Below are 21,583 nucleotides of genomic sequence, written 5' to 3'. Positions count from 1 at the left end.
ACTCACAGAGATCCATGGGCCTCTGCCTCCCGAGTGCTGGGACATGTGTCACTGCTGCCCGGTGGTCATGGTATTTTATCACAGCAATAGAAAAGTAACAAAGATGCCCTCCCAAATTTGAAAATTGGGCTTGGTGATTTTGAATACAGACGTAATGAAAGTAAATTTTCAGATAGAATCCCACTGTATTTCCCAGTTTTATTGCCATACCACCAAAGCACATTTATAATAAGTTGAAAATGATTTGGAGACTGCCTCCACTGTCCATTAGTTAGGAATTAATTCTGTAACAAAAGCATGCTTCAAACAGAATGCAGTCAACTGACTAATGCTCCCTCCCATAGCCATCTGGATCCTGACCACTGGCCCGTGTGAATATATGCTAAAGAGACCTTGCAGCTCGGATCACATTTAGGATCTTGAGATTATGGGACCTTCCTGGCTCATGTGGAGATGCCTGGTATAGACACAGGGGTCCACAGAGAGGCAAAAAAATGAGAGGAGGGAGCAGCTCCTCCACAGAAGCAGAGGCCGAGAGTCTTAGGAAGATGGCCTTTAAAGCTGGAAAAGACAGGAAACAGAGTCTCCCCAAAGCCTCTTCAAGGAACCAGCCCTCCTGGCATCTTTATTTTAGCCCTAAAATCATTTTGGATTCTGACTTCCAGAAGTTCAATAGGACAAATTTATGTTGTAGGGAAGTCATGAAGATCGTGTTCACTTGTTAGAGCAGCAAGAGGAAACTCAGGGAAATGAGTAGCAGCCATTTCTGCTGCCAGTTGTCATTATTTCAAGTTGCTTTTATGAGCAAAGCTTGTCTTACCTAGCAACAGTTGTTAAGTAAGTTGACAACTTAGTGCTAGACACTCGGAGAGAGAAACTACTTATCTCCTCCCAAATCCAGTGTCCATAGCTTCTATGGCAGAGGCTGTTAGCACCATTCCTTAGACGTATAGCCACTGCCTAATCATGATGAATTGTTTAGTCCTTACCAGCCTCTAGCAGAATCTTAAAGCCCTGACCCTCTTCCAGCTTTCCTAGATTTCTAGCTTCTCTTGAAACTACCATTTTCTTTCTGATCCTGATATTATTTTAACTGTAAGCAGTAAAAGGAATCAGAAATTTAACTATGATCAGAAATCCAGATTATACTAATTTTGTTTGCTGTGCTGTTTGCCATAAAATAATCCCACCAGCCCCTTTCGGAGAAACCTTCAAACGGATCCATGAATACAAGCCATTTAAGACACGCTTTTACACTCACAAAGATATACTGAGTAAGTGATTTTACTCTTTTTGGGGGTGGGGGTGGGAAATCTTTTGAGACAAGGTTTCTCTGTGTTGACCTAGCTGTCCTGGAACTCGCTTTGTAGACCAAGCTGGCCTCAAACTCACAGAGATCCACCTGGGATTAAAGGTGCGCACCACCATGCCCGGCAGTGATTTTATTATTTTCATTTGTTATAGCATAGACTAGCATTGTGTGGCATTCTCAGCTCCCTCCTGTCGAGGTTACTTGCCTCTGTAGGAATTCCGTCATGAAATGATACTGTGTTGGAATGCAACCACTCTACTTAACAGTTTTGTGCGTGGTAAAGAGTTTTCAGCCTCTCAATATGTTTCTTATTGTGAATAGGAACATTAATGTGTAACTTTTAAATTGTTTTGAAGCTTTGCTGAAATGTTGTACCTGTTTAACACCTGAAATATCATAGTAAATGTGTGATCTTTCTAACTTTGCCTGTACTTGGGGACTTTTCATACATATAGGAGAGAAAATGTCTAAATACCCCATAAATGAGTGGAAAAAACTTAGCTTTTACTTTGTAGCTAGTGACAAAAGCAGATACATATAAATAATATAGGAATATTTATCACATATACATATATATATAGTATATAAGCAAATGAATTATAATTCATATTTCCATTCCTCACTTACACCCAGAAAATTTTCGATCTAATCCTAGATTTTATGTATATTTTCTAAGGACTCTTCAAATATTTTTCCTGTCTTCTTTACCATGAATGTGGTAAGCTTATGGTTACTTGATTTCACTCCTAATTTACTAAAAGAGAAGTTAGAGAGCTGAACTAAAAGGCAGGAGAAATAAAATTAGAGACATCCTCTAAAACATCAGTTTCCAAACTGATTTTAACTTCCAGCACATTGTTGGTATGGATTACTAGTTATAATCTCTAAAATAATTTTTAGACCCATTCTGTAATGATTTAATGATATACTTTAATAATTCCTTATACTTTATAGGATATATGAATCTAAACCCTGAGCAGACAAATGTATGTAGAAGTCAGTATTTTATATTCACTTGCCTGTATTTGTCATTAAGTTATTATAAGTTAAAAGAGAGCCAGAATTCTGCCTTCTGGGTAAGTAAACTCAAAAAAATACTGTATTTCCCAGGACAGTGATTCTCTGTTGCTATCACAACCCCCAAGGCTAGGCCTCACCATGTACATTTTCCTCTTACACCTTTAAAACACTCTCTGTTTTGGAATAGTTTGATTCATAGGTTGCAAATGAGATCAAAGAGTTCGTATGAACCCCAGCTTTTCCCACTGGTTTCTTTTGCAATCTTGGTACATTGTCAAAACTGGGAAGTTAGCATAATAAGAACAATGCTCTTAACTCACTTACATACCTTACACATTCTTTCCTCCCTTAGAAGTGCAGTTTTGTGAAATGTATCACATGTATATTCATGTAATCATCACCACAAAGAAACTTCTTTGTGCTATCCAGTAACAGTCAGTCATACTTTTCAAAATTCTGGCAGCCATCAGTCTATTTCTCTGTCTTTATAATTTTATCACATAAAAATGCTACCAAACAAAGTTATACACTGTGTGGCCCTTTGATGCTGGCTTGTTTTCATCTGCACAGTAGTTTCTAGACTCATTGAAGCAGTTTTTATTAATAGTGTTTCCTTTCTCAGCATGTATGTTTTCAGAAAGTTCTGTAGATGTCTTCTGCAGTTGAGAACAACAAATACAATGATATTTAAACATTAAAAAGGATAATAGCACTCAACATTTGTGACCCATTTTTATGAATGTAATGAATTTATACAATACTGAGATTATATGCATCCATCTCTACCACAGTATTTACTGCTTTATGTTTTAAGACGCATTAATGGGGGGTCACTGGAGAGATGGCTCAGCAGTTAAGAGCACTTGCTGCTCTTGCAGAGGACCCAACTTCAGTTCCCAGCACCCACATCAACTGTTTGTAACTACAGGGAATCCAATGTCTCTGGTCCCTGGGAGTACTTGAACATATTCACATACAGATACACACTCCTGCTCACAAATTTAAAGTAATAAAAATAAATCTATTAAAAAGCAAACTAATAAATTTTATAGATTCATTAATGATCTAATGGTAAAGTTTTATTCCAAAAACATCTTTCAGCTGTAGGTGATGGAAACAACTTTGAACAGAACCCATAAAGTGGAATTTTGTGATGTAATTTCTTGGTCCTTTCAACAAAAAAACTGAAGGTTATCAGGATTTTAGTCTACCCTGCTCGCACTCAGTGAATGGGCTGAGCTGGCACTGCAGTCCTGCCTACTCAGCATCCAGAAAAGGATATGGACACAAATGGTTCTAACATGTATTAACCCGAGTTCAGAAATCCCGGAGGAAAAGAAGCTATTTTCTCTTTACACTCTTTTTTTTTTTGGTTTTTCGAGACAGGGTTTCTCTGTGTAGCTTTGCGCCTTTCCTGGAGCTCACTTGGTAGGCTGCTCGAACTCACAGAGATCGCTGTCTGCTATGCTAAGGGTCTCTTTACACTCTTACACACACACACACACACACACACACACACACACACACACACACACAAAGAAAAAAAAAAGAAAAAACCATAAAACAAACAAACAAAAACTAGGGAAGAGTGTGGTTGGTCAGGCTTGACTCTGTGCCTGATTCCAGAGTAGCTTCTATAAGAAAGAAAGGCCAAGCAATCTGGATGATGCCATTGGCAGCCTTACCACACCACTCAAGTGAGGGAGCTCTTGAGAGAAGTGGGGCTGTTACCACAGCAGATGTTGGGCAAATACACACGATTGCCAAGATATAACAGTTTAAGGGCCACCTCAGGGGAGGATGTGCAAACCCTGAGACTATACCAAAGGACTCAGTTCTTCGCTCCAGGTCCAGCATTGTGTGTCTCTCTACCTTCTCTAGAGTTACACTTTGAGTGGAGAAGATATTATGGGATGTTATGTGGGAGTCCAGTTAGATCCGTAACAGAGTAATAGTAAGCTAGAAACCTAACTCACTCCACAGCTGACAGAGTGAAACTGACCAACACTGATGGAAGGCATAGACATGATGTATTAAAGAAAGCACCCTGTCAGAGGCAAGGAGGGAGACGAAGAATGTGCCAGTGCCCTGTGGATCCACATTCTGCCCTGAGTGTGCCACACCTTGCAGGGCATTTGTTTGCATTGCCTACTGTTTAGACTGGGTGTATGCAAAGATAAGTGACTGTTTAGGCCTGAGTGATGAGTTCCCTCTTAATCAGTTAGTGGAGAACTTACTCTTCTAATGGATATCTTCAAAGAAGAAAGTGTAGGCTGAGGATACATCTGAGTGGAAAGGAGCATGCTTAGCATGATGGGTTCAGTTCTTAGTGCCAAAAATAATTAAAATGATTGACATCACCTAATAGGATGTGTCTCCTAGATGGCTCACATAAGTAATTAGCTGATGATAGAAAGGAAAGCCAGGCAACAGTCTACAGAGATCTGTAATAATTTTTCTCCAAATACACAGATATTGGGGCAAGTATTCTGAACCAAGAAGAGCAGCTTCAACAGGCTGCACTCAAGGAAAGCATTGCAAAAGCAGAAGCTAGAGTGTGGCAGCAGGTAAAGGCTCAGACATTACCCTAAACCACGCCTCTGCGGTTTCCTCACTCTGGATTCCTCTAAAACTGTAAATCCAGAAGAGCAAGCAAGAGCTAGCCCACACAGTTCTGACCAACTTTGGGTTCTTGAGCATGCTCTCTGCCCTTTGCATTCTTGGCTTCATCTGTAAGGAGCCAGTAATAATGACTCCATCACTTTCTGTCTCCACCTCCCTAGTGCTGGGATTAAAGGTGTGAGATCCCAAAGGCAGGGATCAAAGGTGTGAGCCACCACTGTCAGGCTCTGTTCCTCTTTTAGACTGGATCAATCTTGTGTAGCCCAGGGTAGCCTTGAACTCACAGAGATCCACCTGCCTCTGCCTCCTGAGTGCTGGGATTAAAGGTGTGTGCCACCACTGCCTGGCCTGTATGGCTAACTAGTGGCTTAGCTCCGCACTCTGCTGTTCAGGCAAGCTTTATTGGTTAGATCACAAACATAATATCACTACACCTGCCTTTAATAATTCCGAAGACAGCAAAGGTAGCCCAGGGCTCGGTGTGTTATGTGTGTCTAGCTAAGGCAGCCAGGGCTCTGTGGGAAGCAGGAGCAGGCACAGTGCCGTTAGGGACCCCAGGGTGGCTGCTCCTTTTCATTGAGCACGAAGACCTAATAATTTACCAACTTCTTGAGTAATGACCAGCTTCTCTGTTCGTTCCCTGAAACATTAATAGATAAATGGACCTTTTCTTTCAAAGGCTGCTGAACTCCAAAAACAAGCAGTGGAGAAAGCACTCGACGATGCAAATGACAGACACAAATTCGAAATTCAGTTGCTGGAAGAACAACATCAAAAAGACTTAAAGGTTCTCTTTCTGATGACTCGCTCGTTGTCTTTTCTAAAGCGTGTAACTTGGTAAAGACGGGGTGCTTATGTGAGTTGACATGGGGAGAAGGGGTGGGATGGTTAGAAAAGTTCAGGTTAGTATTTCATAAAGGTTGGGAGGGAACCACGGCGATTCAGAAGACACAGGCTTCTGTCCTAGCCTTTCATAGCACGGATCACCATTATAATTAAATAACTGATTATATGACTAGCTGTTTAGTGTCAGGCTTCCCGGCACGACAGCAGCCTCCATACAGACAGTCTGAACTGCCTTTTCTGAACTGCCAAGAGAGACATATTAGCCAGCCCTGAAGTGTTCCCAGCAGGCCGATGGTCACAAGATAAGAGGACCTCTTTTTTTGTTGTTTGTTTTAATTTTTCACTGTGATGTGTATTCATTGTACATGACAATGTGCTACATGACATTCCAGTGTGTACACATATATGTGTGTATCATATGTACACCTGTAAGTATATGTTGTATGTTGGGAATATCACCTCAAACCTTCCTCTCCATTCTCACCCTGCCCAGAAGTTCCCTTTGTTTCTCTGGATAATTTTTCTTCTACTTTTATACTATACGTACATACATGATTTTATGTATAAAATCTAGGAACCACATACTGGAAGAAGCATGAGATTTCTTTCTGAGACTGGCTTAATTCATAACTTCCTCTAGCTGCATCCATTTTCTTGAAAACAACAGACTCCATTGTGTATACATACCATATTTTCCATATCCTTCTTCTGTTGTTAGATAGTAAGGCTGGCTAAGAGGAACTTTCTAACTTGCAAGCTGGTCAACGTTCCCAGCAGAGGGATCCCCTGCTTATTTCAATATCTCTGTCACAAAACCTGTTCAGAGGGCCAGAATACAGAGCTATCTTCACAAGGGGGAGACAGAGGAGGACTAAATACATGTATGTGATACATGGGCAGAGGCTACAGGCAAGCGACAGAGACTGTAATAATGTGATGGGTAAGCGGCTTAGGGTATGGGCTGACACATTCATGGTTTCTACATGGAGCACCTAGCATATGCCAGTGTGCACCAACTGAGATTAAATGGACTGCCCTTGACCTCAGAGGATCAATAGGAAAGCGAGCTCTGCCCCATAGTTCCGCCTCGCCGTAGGATAATCTCTGCTTGGCCCCAGCAGCCCACTCCAGCCAGGTTTGGCCTGGTTGCTAATGGGAGTCGTCTGTGTCAGCAGCCCACTGCCCAACCTCAGAGCAAATAAGGAAATAGGAGTCAACGTGCCCATGAGGAAAACAAGCCAAGAACTCCAGAGCGCGAAGCAACATTAGAACACTTTACTGTACCCTTTTTTTTTTATTATTAAATAAGCCAAGTGCTAAAGACATTTAGAGATATTAACATTCAAACTATTTTATTATTTAAAACTAGAGATTTAGTCAGGCGGTGGTGGCGCATGCCTTTAATCCCAGCACTTGGGAGGCAGAGGCAGGCAGATCTCTGTGAGTTCGAGGCCAGCCTGGGCTACCAAGTGAGCTCCAGGAAAGGCGCAAAGCTACACAGAGAAACCCTGTCTCGAAAAAACCAAACCAAACAAAACAAATCCAATCCAAACCAAACAAAACAAAACAAAACAAAAACAAAAACTAGAGATTTAAGAGACAAAGTCTTCTGCAGTTAAAAACCATTTCTAAACAACCAGTATTTTTTTCTGTAACTATTTTTAAAATTTACCACTTGAAGCCATTCTGGAAACAGTCTTAAAGTTTGATTCTGTTGTTTCTTCCCCCACCCTTTTGATTTTGGTGTGTGTGTGTGTGTGTGTGTGTGTGTGTGTGTGTGTGTTTATGCATATGAGTGCAGTGTGCTGCCAAGCATGCATTAGAGAGGAGATTCTGAGTATTTCTCCCCCCTTTAAATAATTTGTGTGTGTGTGTGTGTGTGTGTGTGTGTGTGTGTGTGTGTGTGCACGTGTGCACAATGTGTATGTGTAGAGATTAGAGAGCAACTGCTAGAGTCATTTCTCTCCTTTCAACCATGTGGGCCCCGGGATTGAACTCACATAGTCAAGCTTGGTGGCAAGCTTCTTTGCCCACTCAGCTATATTGCAGACCCCAGGGTGTCTTTCTTTGTTGCTTTATTGCCTTTAATCGGGTTCCCTCTCACTGGTCTGTAAACTCACTGATCTGGCTAGACTGGCTTGCCCAGTGATATTCCAAGACCCCCTGTCTCTGTCCCCCAATCCTGGGGTTACAGGTATGGAGAGTCATGCCCTAGCTCTTTGTGTGGATGCTGGGGTTCAAACTCAGGCCCTCACGCCTGCATGACAAGCGCTTTCCTCTCCTCTAAGCCACTTCCCTGGCTCCTGATTGTGGTTTTGAAACAGGGTCTCTAGGTAGACTTGCCTCAGACTCGTGATAATCCTCTTGCCTTCTGAGTGCTAGGATGTGCTACCACACCCAATTTCATCCTACTCTTGATGTAGCCAAAATGAGAAATTGAAAACCTTTCTCTTGGGCTAGAGAGATGGCTCAGAAGTTAAGAGCACTGACTGCTCTTTCAGAGGTCCTGAGTTCAATTCCCAGCAACCACATGGTGGCTCACTGTAATGAGATCTGGTACTCTCTTCTGGTGTGCAGACGTACATGCAGACAAAACACCCATATACATAAAATATATGAATAAACTCTTTTTTTAAAAAAAGAAAAGAAAATCTTCTCTTGAAGACATTGGATTCTAACAATTTTTTTCAGTGTGGGGACTGAACTCAGGGCTTCACTTCTACTAGAGCAAATGCTCTGTCACTGACCTATACACCCACTTCTTCTAATAAATAATTTATCATTGAGATGGTTTTTCTGAGAAGCTAAAAGTGAGTGCATCTTCCCTTGACACTTACAGTTCTCTTGCTCTGTAGCCTCCTCGAGGGCTCTGCTGAATGTTAAAGGAGCTGGCTCCCTCGGGCTCTCAGAAAGGACGCTAAAGGGGGCTGAGCAAAATTCAAGCAGAACAACTCAGGGTGGCTTTAGTGCTTTACACCCTGGGTAAGATTTCACTCAAAAATGACATTCTGCACCTCTAAAAAAGGAGAGAAGGTGAGGAGGGAAGGAAGAAGAGAGGGAGGAAGGCCAGATCTATGTACTAGCTTATAAAATTGTGACATTGTCTAGAAAGAAGAGAAGTTAATGAGTTTCTTGAAAGACTCTGTCATCTCAGCCAGTGATGAAGGGAACTGACACTTGAGAACTCTTGTCTGCATCTCTAGTTCTGTCTCTAACTTGCTGTGTGAAGTAACTTAATTCCTTTAGGTTCTCTTGACAGCCTTGAAGTAGATAAAATTTGCCTTTTAATGAAGATTTTGAAAGTTCAGGACATATTTAATTGCTCTTCATTCCTTGAATATGATTCTGATACAATACTCATTATGCAATGACAAAGAATACATATCAAATATCAAATTGTAAATATGAATGCTGCCCTTGATCCTGTCCATTGTACAGTGAGTCCTCTGAGGACGAGGGTCCAAGCAGTCTTGTGTTTGTAGTATCTTGACCCAGCAGAGTGCTGGCACACCATGGAGTTAGTAGGCATTTCCAAAATGGTGACAGGTTTTTCCTTTAGGTCCTTTTGTGAGACTTCTCCACAAATAATGGTTTGACGGTTGCTCTCTTTCTCTACTTGGTTGAAAATACTCCACATGTCATCCTACCCTAGAGCAGTGGAACTCCTGTACCCTCAATGAATGAGGAAGGGTAGCGACCCTAATGATGAGGAATGGGGAGCATCAGTAGGGACTGGAGTGATGTGCCTGTTTCCTTCCTGAGCCTCAGGTTCCCTTCATGGTATTTATCTATGCCATTTTTCAGCATCACATCTTGTATTTACATGTATAAAATGATACTGTGACAATCAATAAAAACATGTAGTTGGAGCTATAGGCCCAATGATAGCCTAGCATCTGTGAAACCCTAGGTTTGGCCACCAACACTGAAAAAGAAAAGAAAATTAAAAGATTAAAAGCAGCCCAAAACATATGCTCAGCTATGTTCATAGCAGCACTATTTGTAATAGCCAGAACCTGAAAACAACCTAGATGCCCTTCAACTGAAGAATGCATAAATAAAATGTGGTACATATACACAATGGAGTACTACTCAGCAGAGAAAAACAATGACATCATGAGGTTTGCAGGCAAATGGATGATCTAGAAAAAAAAAATCATCCTGAGTGAGGTAACCCAGACTCAGAAAGACAAACATGGTATGTACTCACTCACAGGTGGATACTAGATGTAAAACAAGACTGCTACTCAAAACTTCAGGGAGGCTACCTAGAAAAGAGGACCCTAAGAAAGACACAGGGATCACCCAATGACAGAGAAATGGATGAGATCTACATGAGCAAACTGGATGTGAGGGGGGTGATAAAGGGCAAGCGTCAAGGGAAAAAGAGAGCTTAGGGGAGCGGGAGATCCCAGCTGGATCTGGATCAAGAACAGAGAGGGAGAACAAGGAAAAAGAGACCATGATAAATGAAGACCACATGGGAATAGGAAGAAGCAAAGTGCTAGAGAGGTCCACAGAAATCCACAAAGATACCTCCACAAAAGACTACTGGCAATGGTCAAGGGAAAGCCTGAACTGACCTACTTTGGTGATAGGATGGCCAAACACCCTAATTGTCATGCTAGAACTCTCATCCAGTGACTGATGGAAGCAGAGATCCATGGCCAAGCCCCAGGTGGAGCTCTGGGAGTCCAATTGGGTGAGAGAGAGGGGGGGGATTGTATGAATGAGAGATGTTGAGACCATGATTGGAAAAACACAGGGACAAATAGCCAAATGAATGGAAACACATGAACTATGAACCAATAGCTGAGGAGCCCCCAACTGGATCAGGCCCTCTGTATAAGTGAGACAGTTGATTAGCTTGAACAGTTTAGGAGGCCCCCAGGCAGTGGGACCAGGACCTGTCCTTAGTGCATGAGCTGGCTGTTTGGAACCTGGGACCTATACAGGGACACTTGGCTCAGCCTGGGTGAAGGGAGGAGGGGACTGGACCTGCCTGGACTGAATCTACCAGGCTGAGCTGAATCCCCAGGGGAGTCCTTGCCCTGGAGAAGATGGGAATGGGAGGTGGGCTGGGGGGAGGGTAAGGAAGGGGCTATGGGAGGAGGGGTACGGGAATCCGTGGCTGATATGTAAAATTAAATTAAATTATAAAATAAAAAAGCAGCCAAAAAACTTTAACCATACCTCTCTAACCTATTTTCATTTTGCACACTGCCTTTCAATGTGATCATATATATTATATATATAAAATTTAAATGAAAAATTTCCATATAATTCATAGCTACTTTTAAATTGCCTGTTTAACAGGTTCCATTATATCAGATAAATAAAACTTTGATGGATCTAGCCTCTACTATTTATTTTAAGGCATCAAGCCTGTAATATCTAAATCAAGTTTTTCCATTCCTTTTCTTTAAGGCTGTAGAAGAGAAAACCAAGATAGAAATGTTTCAAAACATGGATGAGGAACTGAAGAGAGAGAACTCTGCTGCAGAACAACGAATGGTCCACAGAATCCAGAGGATTATGATGGAGTGCCACAGAGAAAAGATAGCGGCTGTGAAGAAAGCCAGGGAAGAAGAAAGAGAGATTGCCCTGAAAGCTGTTCAGGAACAGAGAAGGTAGGCCAGAGAACCCGAGCATCTGCTCAGTTACAATCCACCTAGAGAAAGAAATATGGTTAAGATGTCTAAGTGGATACTGCCCAGATTTTCCAGGTTCTGTTGTGAGATATCTCGAACACTGGAATGAACAAAAGTAGGAGACAGGAGAGGGAGAGTCAGGAGTCCAGGGCTCATTGGATATAAGAGAATACCATGTTTCCAGATGTTGAGTCGCCTGCCCAAGACCCCCAAGCTGTAACAGTTGAACCAAGATGGAGTCTTCCTGTTTGGCCTCCAAGTCTGGGTTTGTCCCTTTTGGTTTTTTGCCACTTTACTTCAGCTTGTCTAGTTGTGTATAGTTGACAGGAAAAATCTTAAAGACAAATCTCTCCCAGAGTTAAAGAAAGAAAGAAAGCAGGCTGGAGAGCTGTGGCACTCAGGTTACCTCTCTTCTGCCTCGAGGATGTCTTTGTGAACAGAGCGCGTTTGCTTAGAGAATGAGCTGTGGTCTAGTAGGGTGGAGGTCAGGCCCCCTTCTCCCAGCCCCTACCTCTCCGTCTGTGGAGCTCTGGCTCTTCTTCCGGAGTCTCTTGGTTCACTCCTCGCACACAGGCAGTCTCCTGTACCCTCCCTTGTCCATTGTTTGTTCCCTCCTGCTTCTCCTCTGTGAGGCAGTTAATATCAGTTGTTTGTTTTTTTTTTCCAATATCCATCTTTTATTGACAAGATTAGAGAACTGCCATGACTGTTAGTTAAATCTACCCAAATAGAATGTCCGTTTTGGTCACTCATGGTTCCCAAATGTCCCAAAGAAAGCCTGGGCCATAGGAAGCATTTGTTCACATTAAAACACGGTTCCTATCTCAGAGAGAATAGGCAAAAGTTTTTCAAGAGCGAAACATGAGTTACCTGGGCCTAGAAAGAAGATTCAGGTTATCTCCAACTCCGTGGCTACAGGTTCGTGCACGTGTTTGTGTGTTCACATGTATGTTTGTATTTATGTGTGTATGTTCACACTGTGTGCATGCATAGAGAGGTCAGAGGACAAACTCAGGTTTTGTTCCCCAGGCATGACCCAAACCCTCTTTGTCCCCCATGAGACAGGTCTCATGCTGGGCTAGATTCTGGCATGTAATGTAGGCTTGTAACACAAATCTTAAAAGTTCCTCTTGGGGGTTGGGGATTTAGCTCAGTGGTAGAGTGCTTGCCTAGAAAGCGCAAGGCCCTGGATTCAGTCCTCAGCTCTGAAAAAAAAAAAAGTTCCTGTTAATAAAATCAAACCTGGAGTCACTGGAAGCCTCTGAGTCCTCATCCCGAATGGATCTCAGCCGAACTGCTACTCAAAAGCCTAAAAGCTTAACCAGCTTAGTTCCTGGTTTTCATGCCTTATATACCTTTTTGCTTTCTGCCATTACTCCCTGGGATTAAAGGCTCATTTTCTGGGATTAAAGGCGTGAGTCACCATGCCTGGCTGTTTCCAGTGCGGCTTTGAACTCACAGAGATCCAGAGGGATTTCTGCCTCTGGAATGCTAGGATTAAAGGTGAGTGTGCCACCATTTTCTGGCCTCTATCTAGTGGCTGTTCTGTCTCTGACCCCAGATAAGTTTATTAGGGTGCACAATATATTGGGGAACACAATATCACCACATAGGCTAGTCTGGCTGGCTAGTGAGTCCCAATATCCACCTGTCTCGGCCTCTGCAGATCACAAGCATGCATCACCATGCTAGGTAGTTGCTGTTGTTGTTGTTTTTTAACATGGGCTTTGGGAATCAAACTCAGGTCCTCATGCTTGCCTGACAAGCACTTTACTGATTGAGCAGTCTCCACAACCTCTTGTGAAGTTCTTATGCCAACAGAACAAAGGGCTATAAATCAGAGCATCTTGAAATACATCGGCGGAAACATTGAGTAGGGAGGGGTGTCACAGAAAAGGAAGTCTCTATTGTGACTTCAGGTGTGACCTGATGACATTATTTGTCTTTGAGTTGGTGGAAGTTAAGGAGTTCTTTTGTGCATTACAAAAAGAATTTACCCAATAATCCACAAGGATGCTAGGTCAAACACAGAAATATGCAATAGTGACTATTTGGGAGGTTAAACGTAGCCTGAGGTAATATGGCTCTGGACTTGTAACATCCGATTTTCCACATCACTGAAGTTTTAATCAGTCCATCAATCAGTCTTGTAGAATGCCTAACACAGATCCAGATTGTTCTATGGAACAAGATCATTCATTCTTTGTTGATTTTATTTATTATTTTCTTGGGGTAGTAGGGTTTGAACCTAGAGCTTTTTGCATGGTTGGTAGGTACTCTAGAATTGAGCTACATCCCTAGCCCTTGTAAACTGCTGAACAAATGCTACAAAATTATTCTGATCAGCTAAATTATGCAGGGTACCAGATCTTATCTCTAGATATGACTAAATTCCAGGCCTCTTTAGATACTTGCAGAAACTAATTTGTGGAGAGAGACATAATTAAAATTCTGCTAAAGAATTTATTTGGATACTGTGGTGATTTATACTATATAATGTGATAGAATCTAGGGACACCTTGTATATAAAGTTCTGGGAGTGCCTGAGAGGGTTTGTAGGTTGGGCTAGTTGAGGTGGGAAGACTCACCTCAGATGTGGGCTGGAGATTCTAGAATGCATAGAAAGAAGAGTGCATGCTGAGCATCCTCAATCTCTGTATCCTGATTGGATGCAATGTGACTCTGCTGCCATGCCGTCCTCTCCATGATGGACCACACCCAACGCTGTAGGCAAAAATAAAACCTTGCTTTCTCAGGTTGCTTGAGTCAGGTGTTTTGTTGCAGCAACAGGAAAATTAACTAGTCAGAGAGTCAATACGAAGGAGCGAGACAGTTGCTGTGATAGACCTGACCGTGCGGCTCTTAGGCCTTTGGAACTGGTTTGTAGGACTGTGGCAAGAGTCTGGGATTTAGGGTAGAAAACTCCTTCGCTGCTGTAACCAGAGCTTAGTGGGCTGTTCCGGTGGGAAGAACATAATGGCAACAGAAATGCAGATAGTGGAGCCAATGCTGCTTCAGAGCAGAACAAGAGCTCTGTCAGGAAGTGGGCTAGAGACCCTTCATGTGATACCTGCAGATTTCCTAACCTCTTTACATCTGAGTAATAATTCCATTGTTTATAGATATCATATACACCACATTTTATCTACTCATTGGTTGAGGGACATCTGCTTTGATTCCATTTCCTAGCTATCCCACAATGATCATGGATGAACATGTATCTCTGTAGTGCAGTATAAAATCTTTCCGGTATATGCCCAGGAAGGATGTGTAGTAGTTCACCTCCAGACTGATTTACTTAGAGGCTGTACTATAACTTACTCTCTTACCAACAGCATGTAAGGGCTCTCTTGCCCCCACATCTACTCTAGTGTTTGTTGTTTATACTTCTGATGATGGCCATTCTGACCGAGCTGAGGTGGAATCTTAAAGTGGTTTTGATCTGCATTTCCCTGATAGCTAAGGGTATAGAACACGTTTTTACCCATCTCTAATGGCTATAATTTTATGGCAACTAACTTTATTCAATAACCAGTGCATACGGACCCTTTATATATTTCTCAAATCTCTTTCTGGGGGAGACAGGCTTAGTGGAAGATGCCTATAACCTAGCCCTCAGAAGCTGAGGCAGGATGAACAGGAGTTCCTACCAGCTTGTGGTTTGTAATAAGATCTAGCCCACCAAACACAAGTGGAATTTGTCTCAGAAATGTAAGTAAACTAGCTAGTTACCATTTGAGGGAGAGTCTATCATCTTGCATATCTTCAGATTAAGTTCTGAGTCATAGGGAGAGACTGAATGAACTATGAAAGGTCATCTGAAGAGGAAGTGGTAGGGACTGAATCAAACCTTGGCCTGTTTTCTATTTGCAATTTTCCATTATGCTAACCTGTTCTACAGGAAGTCATTAGAGTTACTGAGTGAGTTTTTCCACTTCACCTGAACTTACCAAGTGTCTTCCGAATCAGTGGATTTGAAACTGAAGCTCTGGTAGAAAGAAATTAAGACCTTTCCTTAATACTAAATGAAGTCACCGAAGCATGACTTCCCCATCTGAGCACAGTACCGGTACAAGTAACGCACAGGGATCGGAAGACTTGAAAAGATCAAGTAAAGTGGGGTAGGTTATGTAGTAAGGCCGGCTTCTGGAGGAAGTTGTCTTGTGGTGGTCTTGAGGAGAGAATCTGATTTTGGAGAGAGACATAAGAATGAAAGCAGAATGAGTGAAAACATGAAAGTCTCTTGTATAATGAGATACGGCCAATGGAAGGTTTGAGTCTTACTGGACCCCAAAATGCAAGTGTGCTACAGAAGGCTGGCCTCTGGATATTCCCTCCACACCCTTGTTTATATAATGCCTCCAACCCCAACTCCAGCAGAAATTTCCTCTTTCTCCTCCCTCTCTCAGTTTTTCAAGACAGGATTTCTCTGTGATAGCCTTGGCTATCCTGGAACTTGCTCTGTAGACCAGGCTGGCCTCCAACTCTCAGAAATCCGCTTGCCTCTGCCTCCTGAGTGCTGGCATTAAAGGCGTGTGCCACCACTGCCTGGTGAAAGGCATGGATTCTCTTAAGCTTTTGTTATTCACAAACCTAGCTATTATAAATTTTGGTATTATCTGCAACAACAAAATGTATTAATGAGAACTACGTTTGTAGAACCCATATATGTATTCACATGTATTGCCTGCCCATTGTATGCACACCAGCCATGTCATATAGAGCAGATCCAAAGATAAAAAGGGCCACAGCCTCCCTGCTTGTGTCCCAATCAGTGTGTGGCTTCAATTCCAGAACTTCAAGTAAATCATCCGAATTTAGAGACACCTAGAGCTGAAGTCAAAAGGCTTAGATTTCAAAGGATCAAAAATTCAAGCTCTGCATTGGCCTGAGAGAAATTGGAAAGATATATATATATATAAATGCCAGATTTTTGCTGGGAGATTTTGCCATCAAGGTATTTGGAAAGGAGGTGGATACCTGGGATAGACTTTATTAGCTCAGTGTACCTAAGGTTAGTGCTGGGGACTTTCTGGTTCACCCAGGAAGCACATCTTCCTCTTTGGGGATGTTGGATGGGGTCATGGAAAGTTTTTTCCAGCTTTGAAGCGTTATTCTAATTATTCTTTTTTAATAAAAATTCAGGAGTCAGATGTTGGGGTCAAAGCCTGAAAGATCAGAGGAGCAGAGAAACTTCTAGTCCTTTCTACCTGCTCTGTTCCTTCCTCCAAAGAGCCAGATCCCTTTCTGCCCCGCCTTACTACTTCCGGTCAAATCTGTCCTCAGTCTTCCAAAGCCTCTGTGGTTAATTTTGGTCGGCTAGTGGCTAACTCCACCCTCTGACTCCAAGCAAGCTTTATTTGTCGGAACACGCTCAAAATATCACACAAGCCAGCCTTTTCTACCCTAGGCCCTCGAGGCCTCGGTCCCAGCCTCACTAACAACCCATTCGTTTGATAAAACACCAGGCTACATCCCGAGGATGTGTATGAGTATGAATTCAAACCTCCCTACAGCATGGCTACTGTCACCAACGCCTCCATTCTCCTTTCCAGCTTCTAGATTCAGAGGCCAAGTCTGGTTCCCCCTTGGCAGGGTTGCCTGTATCCCGACAGTCCTAGCAGTTGGGGCTCTGTGTTGTTTCCTGGGTTTGTTCTTTTCTGTCTTGATTCCTATCTCTGTCCTTCGTCTGTCACTAGTTCACACCCTCTTTGTACCCCAGAAGGTTGCAGAAGGATACAGGGTGGTCTCTCGGACTCACCGCATCAAGGTTTAGCTTTCTTACTGTTACCAGAATACTATTCTTAAATGTTTTTTTTTTCATCGTGTTATCTTAACCAACGATACATTTTATAGGGACCCCTTATGAGATTGAAGCAAGTAGTGGCTAAGAGCAGCCACTCCGTGCTTCCTCAATGACGTGTGAGACAGCGAACAATGGCTCTAATGGTTCTCGCTGAGCCTCACATTCCTTACCTATCACAAGAGAATAATAACAGTGTAAGTCAAAATAGTAACAGGCCTCAGTGGGTTCCTCGGCAAATTAAATGAGCATCCGTGTAAAATGCTTAGACTAGTCAGTCCCGAGGACACAGTAACCCTTGCTGCTAATAGTGGCTGCAACCCAGCTGTGGTAACTAGAGGTAAATGACGTTCCATCCGCGTTAGGGAAGTCTCTCAGGTTTGAAGTCAGGCTGAAGGAACTAGGAAAAGGAAGAGAATTTCAACTTTGAAGGTGGATTTTAGACAACAGCATGAGGTAAGGCTTGAAAAGGTTTCATTTGTGTTGGAGGCACCAGGAAGGAAGGAGATGGGGAGGATTTTCATTTCAAATCATCAGTATTTTAACCCAACATTTGTAGGTATTTTGTTCTTCAGACATCTTACTCAAACTAGGTTAATTCCAGAAGTCCATGCAGTGCATCACACTGACTGAGAACGTTGCCCTGGACTCAGACTGCCTGGGCCATGGTGCTGATGTTACCACCATCACTTATAAGTGAACTCTGACCAATTACTTAACTGCTCAGAGCCATAGTGTCCTCATCTTGAACCGGGCATAATCTTGGATTGACTCTACTGAATTTCAGGAGCTGCTGATTAATATATACACAAAAGCCTGTCAGCTTGCTTGGCACATGATAACAGTTCAATAGGATTAGCTGCTATAAAGTACCATTTATAGTCTCTCTGTCTACATATCTGTATGTATCCATGTATAAACACACACACACACACACACACACACACACACACACACACACATATATATCCTCAGGGCCCCTGACTCTTTGACAGGGAAGAGGCAAATCCATGAAGTCAAAACTCATTTTTTTTTGACAAGAAGACATTGTTATTTCTTTTTTTCTCTCTTTCTCTAATGAGTGTTATATTCTTTCAGGAGTTTTAATATGTAGGATATCACAATATATTTGAATAACATGAAAAACCAGCTTTGTTTTAAACCATACATAAAAGAATTTTGCAAATGAATGTAAAATTATGCCAGTCTTTAAACCAAATATTATATTTTATTTTGGAAAATATTTTTCATAAAAATATTTGTGTTAAAGTATAATTGACTTATTGTTATTTTGCATTAATTGATAAATGTTTTTTTAAAATGTCTGTCTTTTAGCCTCTAATTCTGTTAATCCCAGCACTCCAGAGGCAGAGGCAGGAGGATCTTTGTGAGTTCGAGGCCAGCCTGGTCTACAGAGCAAGATCCAGGAAAGGCACAAAGCTACACAGAGAAACCCTGTCTTGAAAAAAAAACAAAAACAAAAAACAAAACAAAACAAAACAAAAAACCTCATAGAAACTATTTTTGAGTGTAAAAGGATTTTGGTCCTATGATCAGATAATCTATAATTAAATATAGCTCAGTTTAAATCAAGATTAAACCTAAAGCTAACCTATGAGTATAAAGTTTGCATCCGTCTATCCTAAAGATGAGCAACGAGGATTTGGTGGCTTAGGCCTATAACCTCAGCACCCAGCACTTAGGAGGTGGATCACGAGTTGGAGGTTAGGATCAGGGAGTTTGCTGTGAGATTGTCTCTAGCAGTGTCAGAAGCTACGCCTGTAAAGGCCTACCGATATGGCTGCCTAAACTTGAATCAAACAAGGGCAGCAGTGATAGGCAGGCATGTCAAAGTGGAAGGGGAAAGCCCAGGAGGCCTCAGGTCTACACAGAGAACTGGAGGTAGCAGAGGAATGCTGAGAGGGGAAGAATGGTCTTCCCCAGGGAAGAACACAGTTGGTTATCCAACACCAAACAGTGAGCTGAAACAGGCATACAGGTTAACATTATCCATATCGAGCAGGTTATATTTAGAACTATGTATGTGCATATATAAATGCATATATGCATGTAACAACAGTTAATGAAAAAGAGGACATAATCTGGAAATCAAAAAGAGAGCAAGAAGTGGTATATGGAAGGACTCAAAGGGAGAAAAGAGAATGGAGAAATGATGTAATTATAATCTCAAAAATAAAAGAGTTGAAGGTCAGCATGAATCACATAGTTGATTCAAGTTCACTCAAAGCAACAAAAGTCAAACATTAATGATACTATCTCAAAGAAATAAACAAACAAAAAGGAGTTGAATTGATAAGAAATTTAGGGGTCTCTTCATTTATCTCTTTCTGGCCAAGGTGAACTCAGATCCCCATTGCTGCCACTGGCCATTATATTAGTGACTTTGCCCCAGCCCATGGCAGAGAAAATGATGGGCAGCCTCTGAGAACAATTTTTAGATTGATTATTGATAGCTAATATATTCCGAAAGCTCATGTATGCCAGGTTTCTCGAGTTGGTGACTCTTCAGTGATTAATGATAAATTCATTGTGTTTTTAGTGGCTAGTCAATCTAATTTGTAAATCTCTATGATCCTTTGCAGCAAGGCCATGGAGGAATTTGTGAGTACTGGTGTAACGGCTATTAAAGACCAGAAGACAAGCTTGGGCCAGTTGATCAAAGCAAAGGAGCATGAAATGAACGCCTACTATGGCCTGGCTCAGAGGCAGAAGCAAGAGGAAGTGCAGGAAGTGCTCCAGGAAGCAGAGAAAACGCATCAGGCCAACCTTGACAATGTGATGGACAAGCTCGTCAACACCCAGGGGGAGCTGGTGTCTGTGGCAAGGCAGCTGGGAATCATGACAAACTGGAAAGATTTCCTGGAGGAGGAATTACAGGAGACCAGGGCAGCATTTCAGAAGTACATCAATTACACCTTCCCCAAGCTCTCCCCAGGACATGCCGACTTCATTCTGCCGGAAAGAAAGAAAACACCTTCCCATCTTCCTCAGGACAATACAAAGAATACTAACTAGACATCAGCTGGCATGTAACCCCAAAAGACAGCGTTCCAAAGCTGAATAAATATACTCAATACTACTTACTGATATTTGTTCAGAGTACTATTTGGCTGTAAGAATTTTTAATTGACTTTTTAAATTATCATAGAAGTTATAGATTTCTGTTTTTTCTAATTTTTGCCATTTTCTTTTTAATTTATTTATTTTTATTTTGTGTGCATTGGTTTTGTTTTGTTTTTAAGATTTATTTATTTATTATGTGTACAATGTTCTGCCTGTGTGTATGTCTGCACACCAGAAGAAGGCACCAGATCTCTTTATAGATGGTTGTGAGCCACCATGTGGTTTCTGGGACTTGATCTCAGGACTTCTGGAAGAGCAACCAGAGTTCTTAACCTCTGAGCCATCTCTCCAGCCCCTTTTTTGTCGTTTTCAAAGTAATGAATTTCGTATGGCATTTTCAAACATTCACAGGTCACATTGATCTTTGCTCTCTTCTCACCCTCTGCTTTTCTGTGCTGTAAACATTTTCATGGAAAACCAAAACATTCAAAAGCATATTCCAAGGCACTGTGAGCACCACCTCTAACTGTGGAGAGAGGACAAACTAATTAGGAAGGGAAACGGTGCTTAGAGTAAGTCGAAACCTACTACTGTACCTGGCTTGATTCATTTCTACATCGGACATGTAACCACACTCACATTTGTTGCAGCTGAAATAAGGAAAGGAGTATGTTCTTAGATGGTTTGCGCTGTGGAGTGTAACCTGCAGGAGAGAGATTACTGTCTGGTTAGCAAAAACATCAGTTTTCATCAAATATGTTAAGACGAATTTTAAATTCTAGGCCTTGCATATAAAGAATTCAGAGAAGGATTCCCAAGAAAAGTATCTACAGATATTAGGGATCAAGAATGCTCTGTGCCGGACACGTGTCCCGTGATGTTCTGGATGCTGATGTCAGCAATCACTAGATTAAAGTGAAAGAACACCTGAGCCTATAGGACATTTCTAAAACCCTAGTCACTGAAAACTAACATTTTTTTTTAATTTAAGTTTTTAAATATATTTAGGGGGTTGGGGATTGAGCTTACTGGTAGAGCACTTGCCTAGCAAGCGCAAGGCCCTGGTTACAGTCCTCAGCTAAAAAAAAAAAAGGAAAGAAAAAAATATATTTAGAATTTTAAACATGAGTCCTGCATTTACTGTTTCTATTCCTTCGCCTCTCCCTTCAACTCCTGTGTCCTCCCACTCACTCTCAAGTTCATGACCTCTTCTATAATTATTGTTTTGTACACACACACACACAC

The 21,583-nt window shown here is 41.8% G+C and overlaps 1 protein-coding gene across 1 annotated transcript; it reads left to right on the top strand.

Moving 5' to 3' along the window:
• On the top strand, positions 1-20,358 carry C2H6orf163 (chromosome 2 C6orf163 homolog). Its single transcript, XM_028872780.2, has 5 exons — positions 1-1,274; positions 4,805-4,899; positions 5,634-5,741; positions 11,228-11,430; positions 19,858-20,358. Exons 1-5 carry the CDS (start codon positions 1,127-1,129, stop codon positions 20,288-20,290), a joined length of 987 nt encoding a protein of 328 aa, XP_028728613.1. The 5' UTR covers positions 1-1,126; the 3' UTR covers positions 20,291-20,358.
• Positions 20,359-21,583: the final 1,225 nt, after the last annotated feature.

This window comes from Peromyscus leucopus, chromosome 2, assembly GCF_004664715.2.
Source record: "Peromyscus leucopus breed LL Stock chromosome 2, UCI_PerLeu_2.1, whole genome shotgun sequence".
In the NCBI taxonomy this organism is placed as follows: Eukaryota; Metazoa; Chordata; class Mammalia; order Rodentia; family Cricetidae; genus Peromyscus; species Peromyscus leucopus.
The sequence above is the reverse complement of the archived record's forward strand: the minus strand, read 5'-3'. Positions and strand labels throughout refer to the sequence as shown.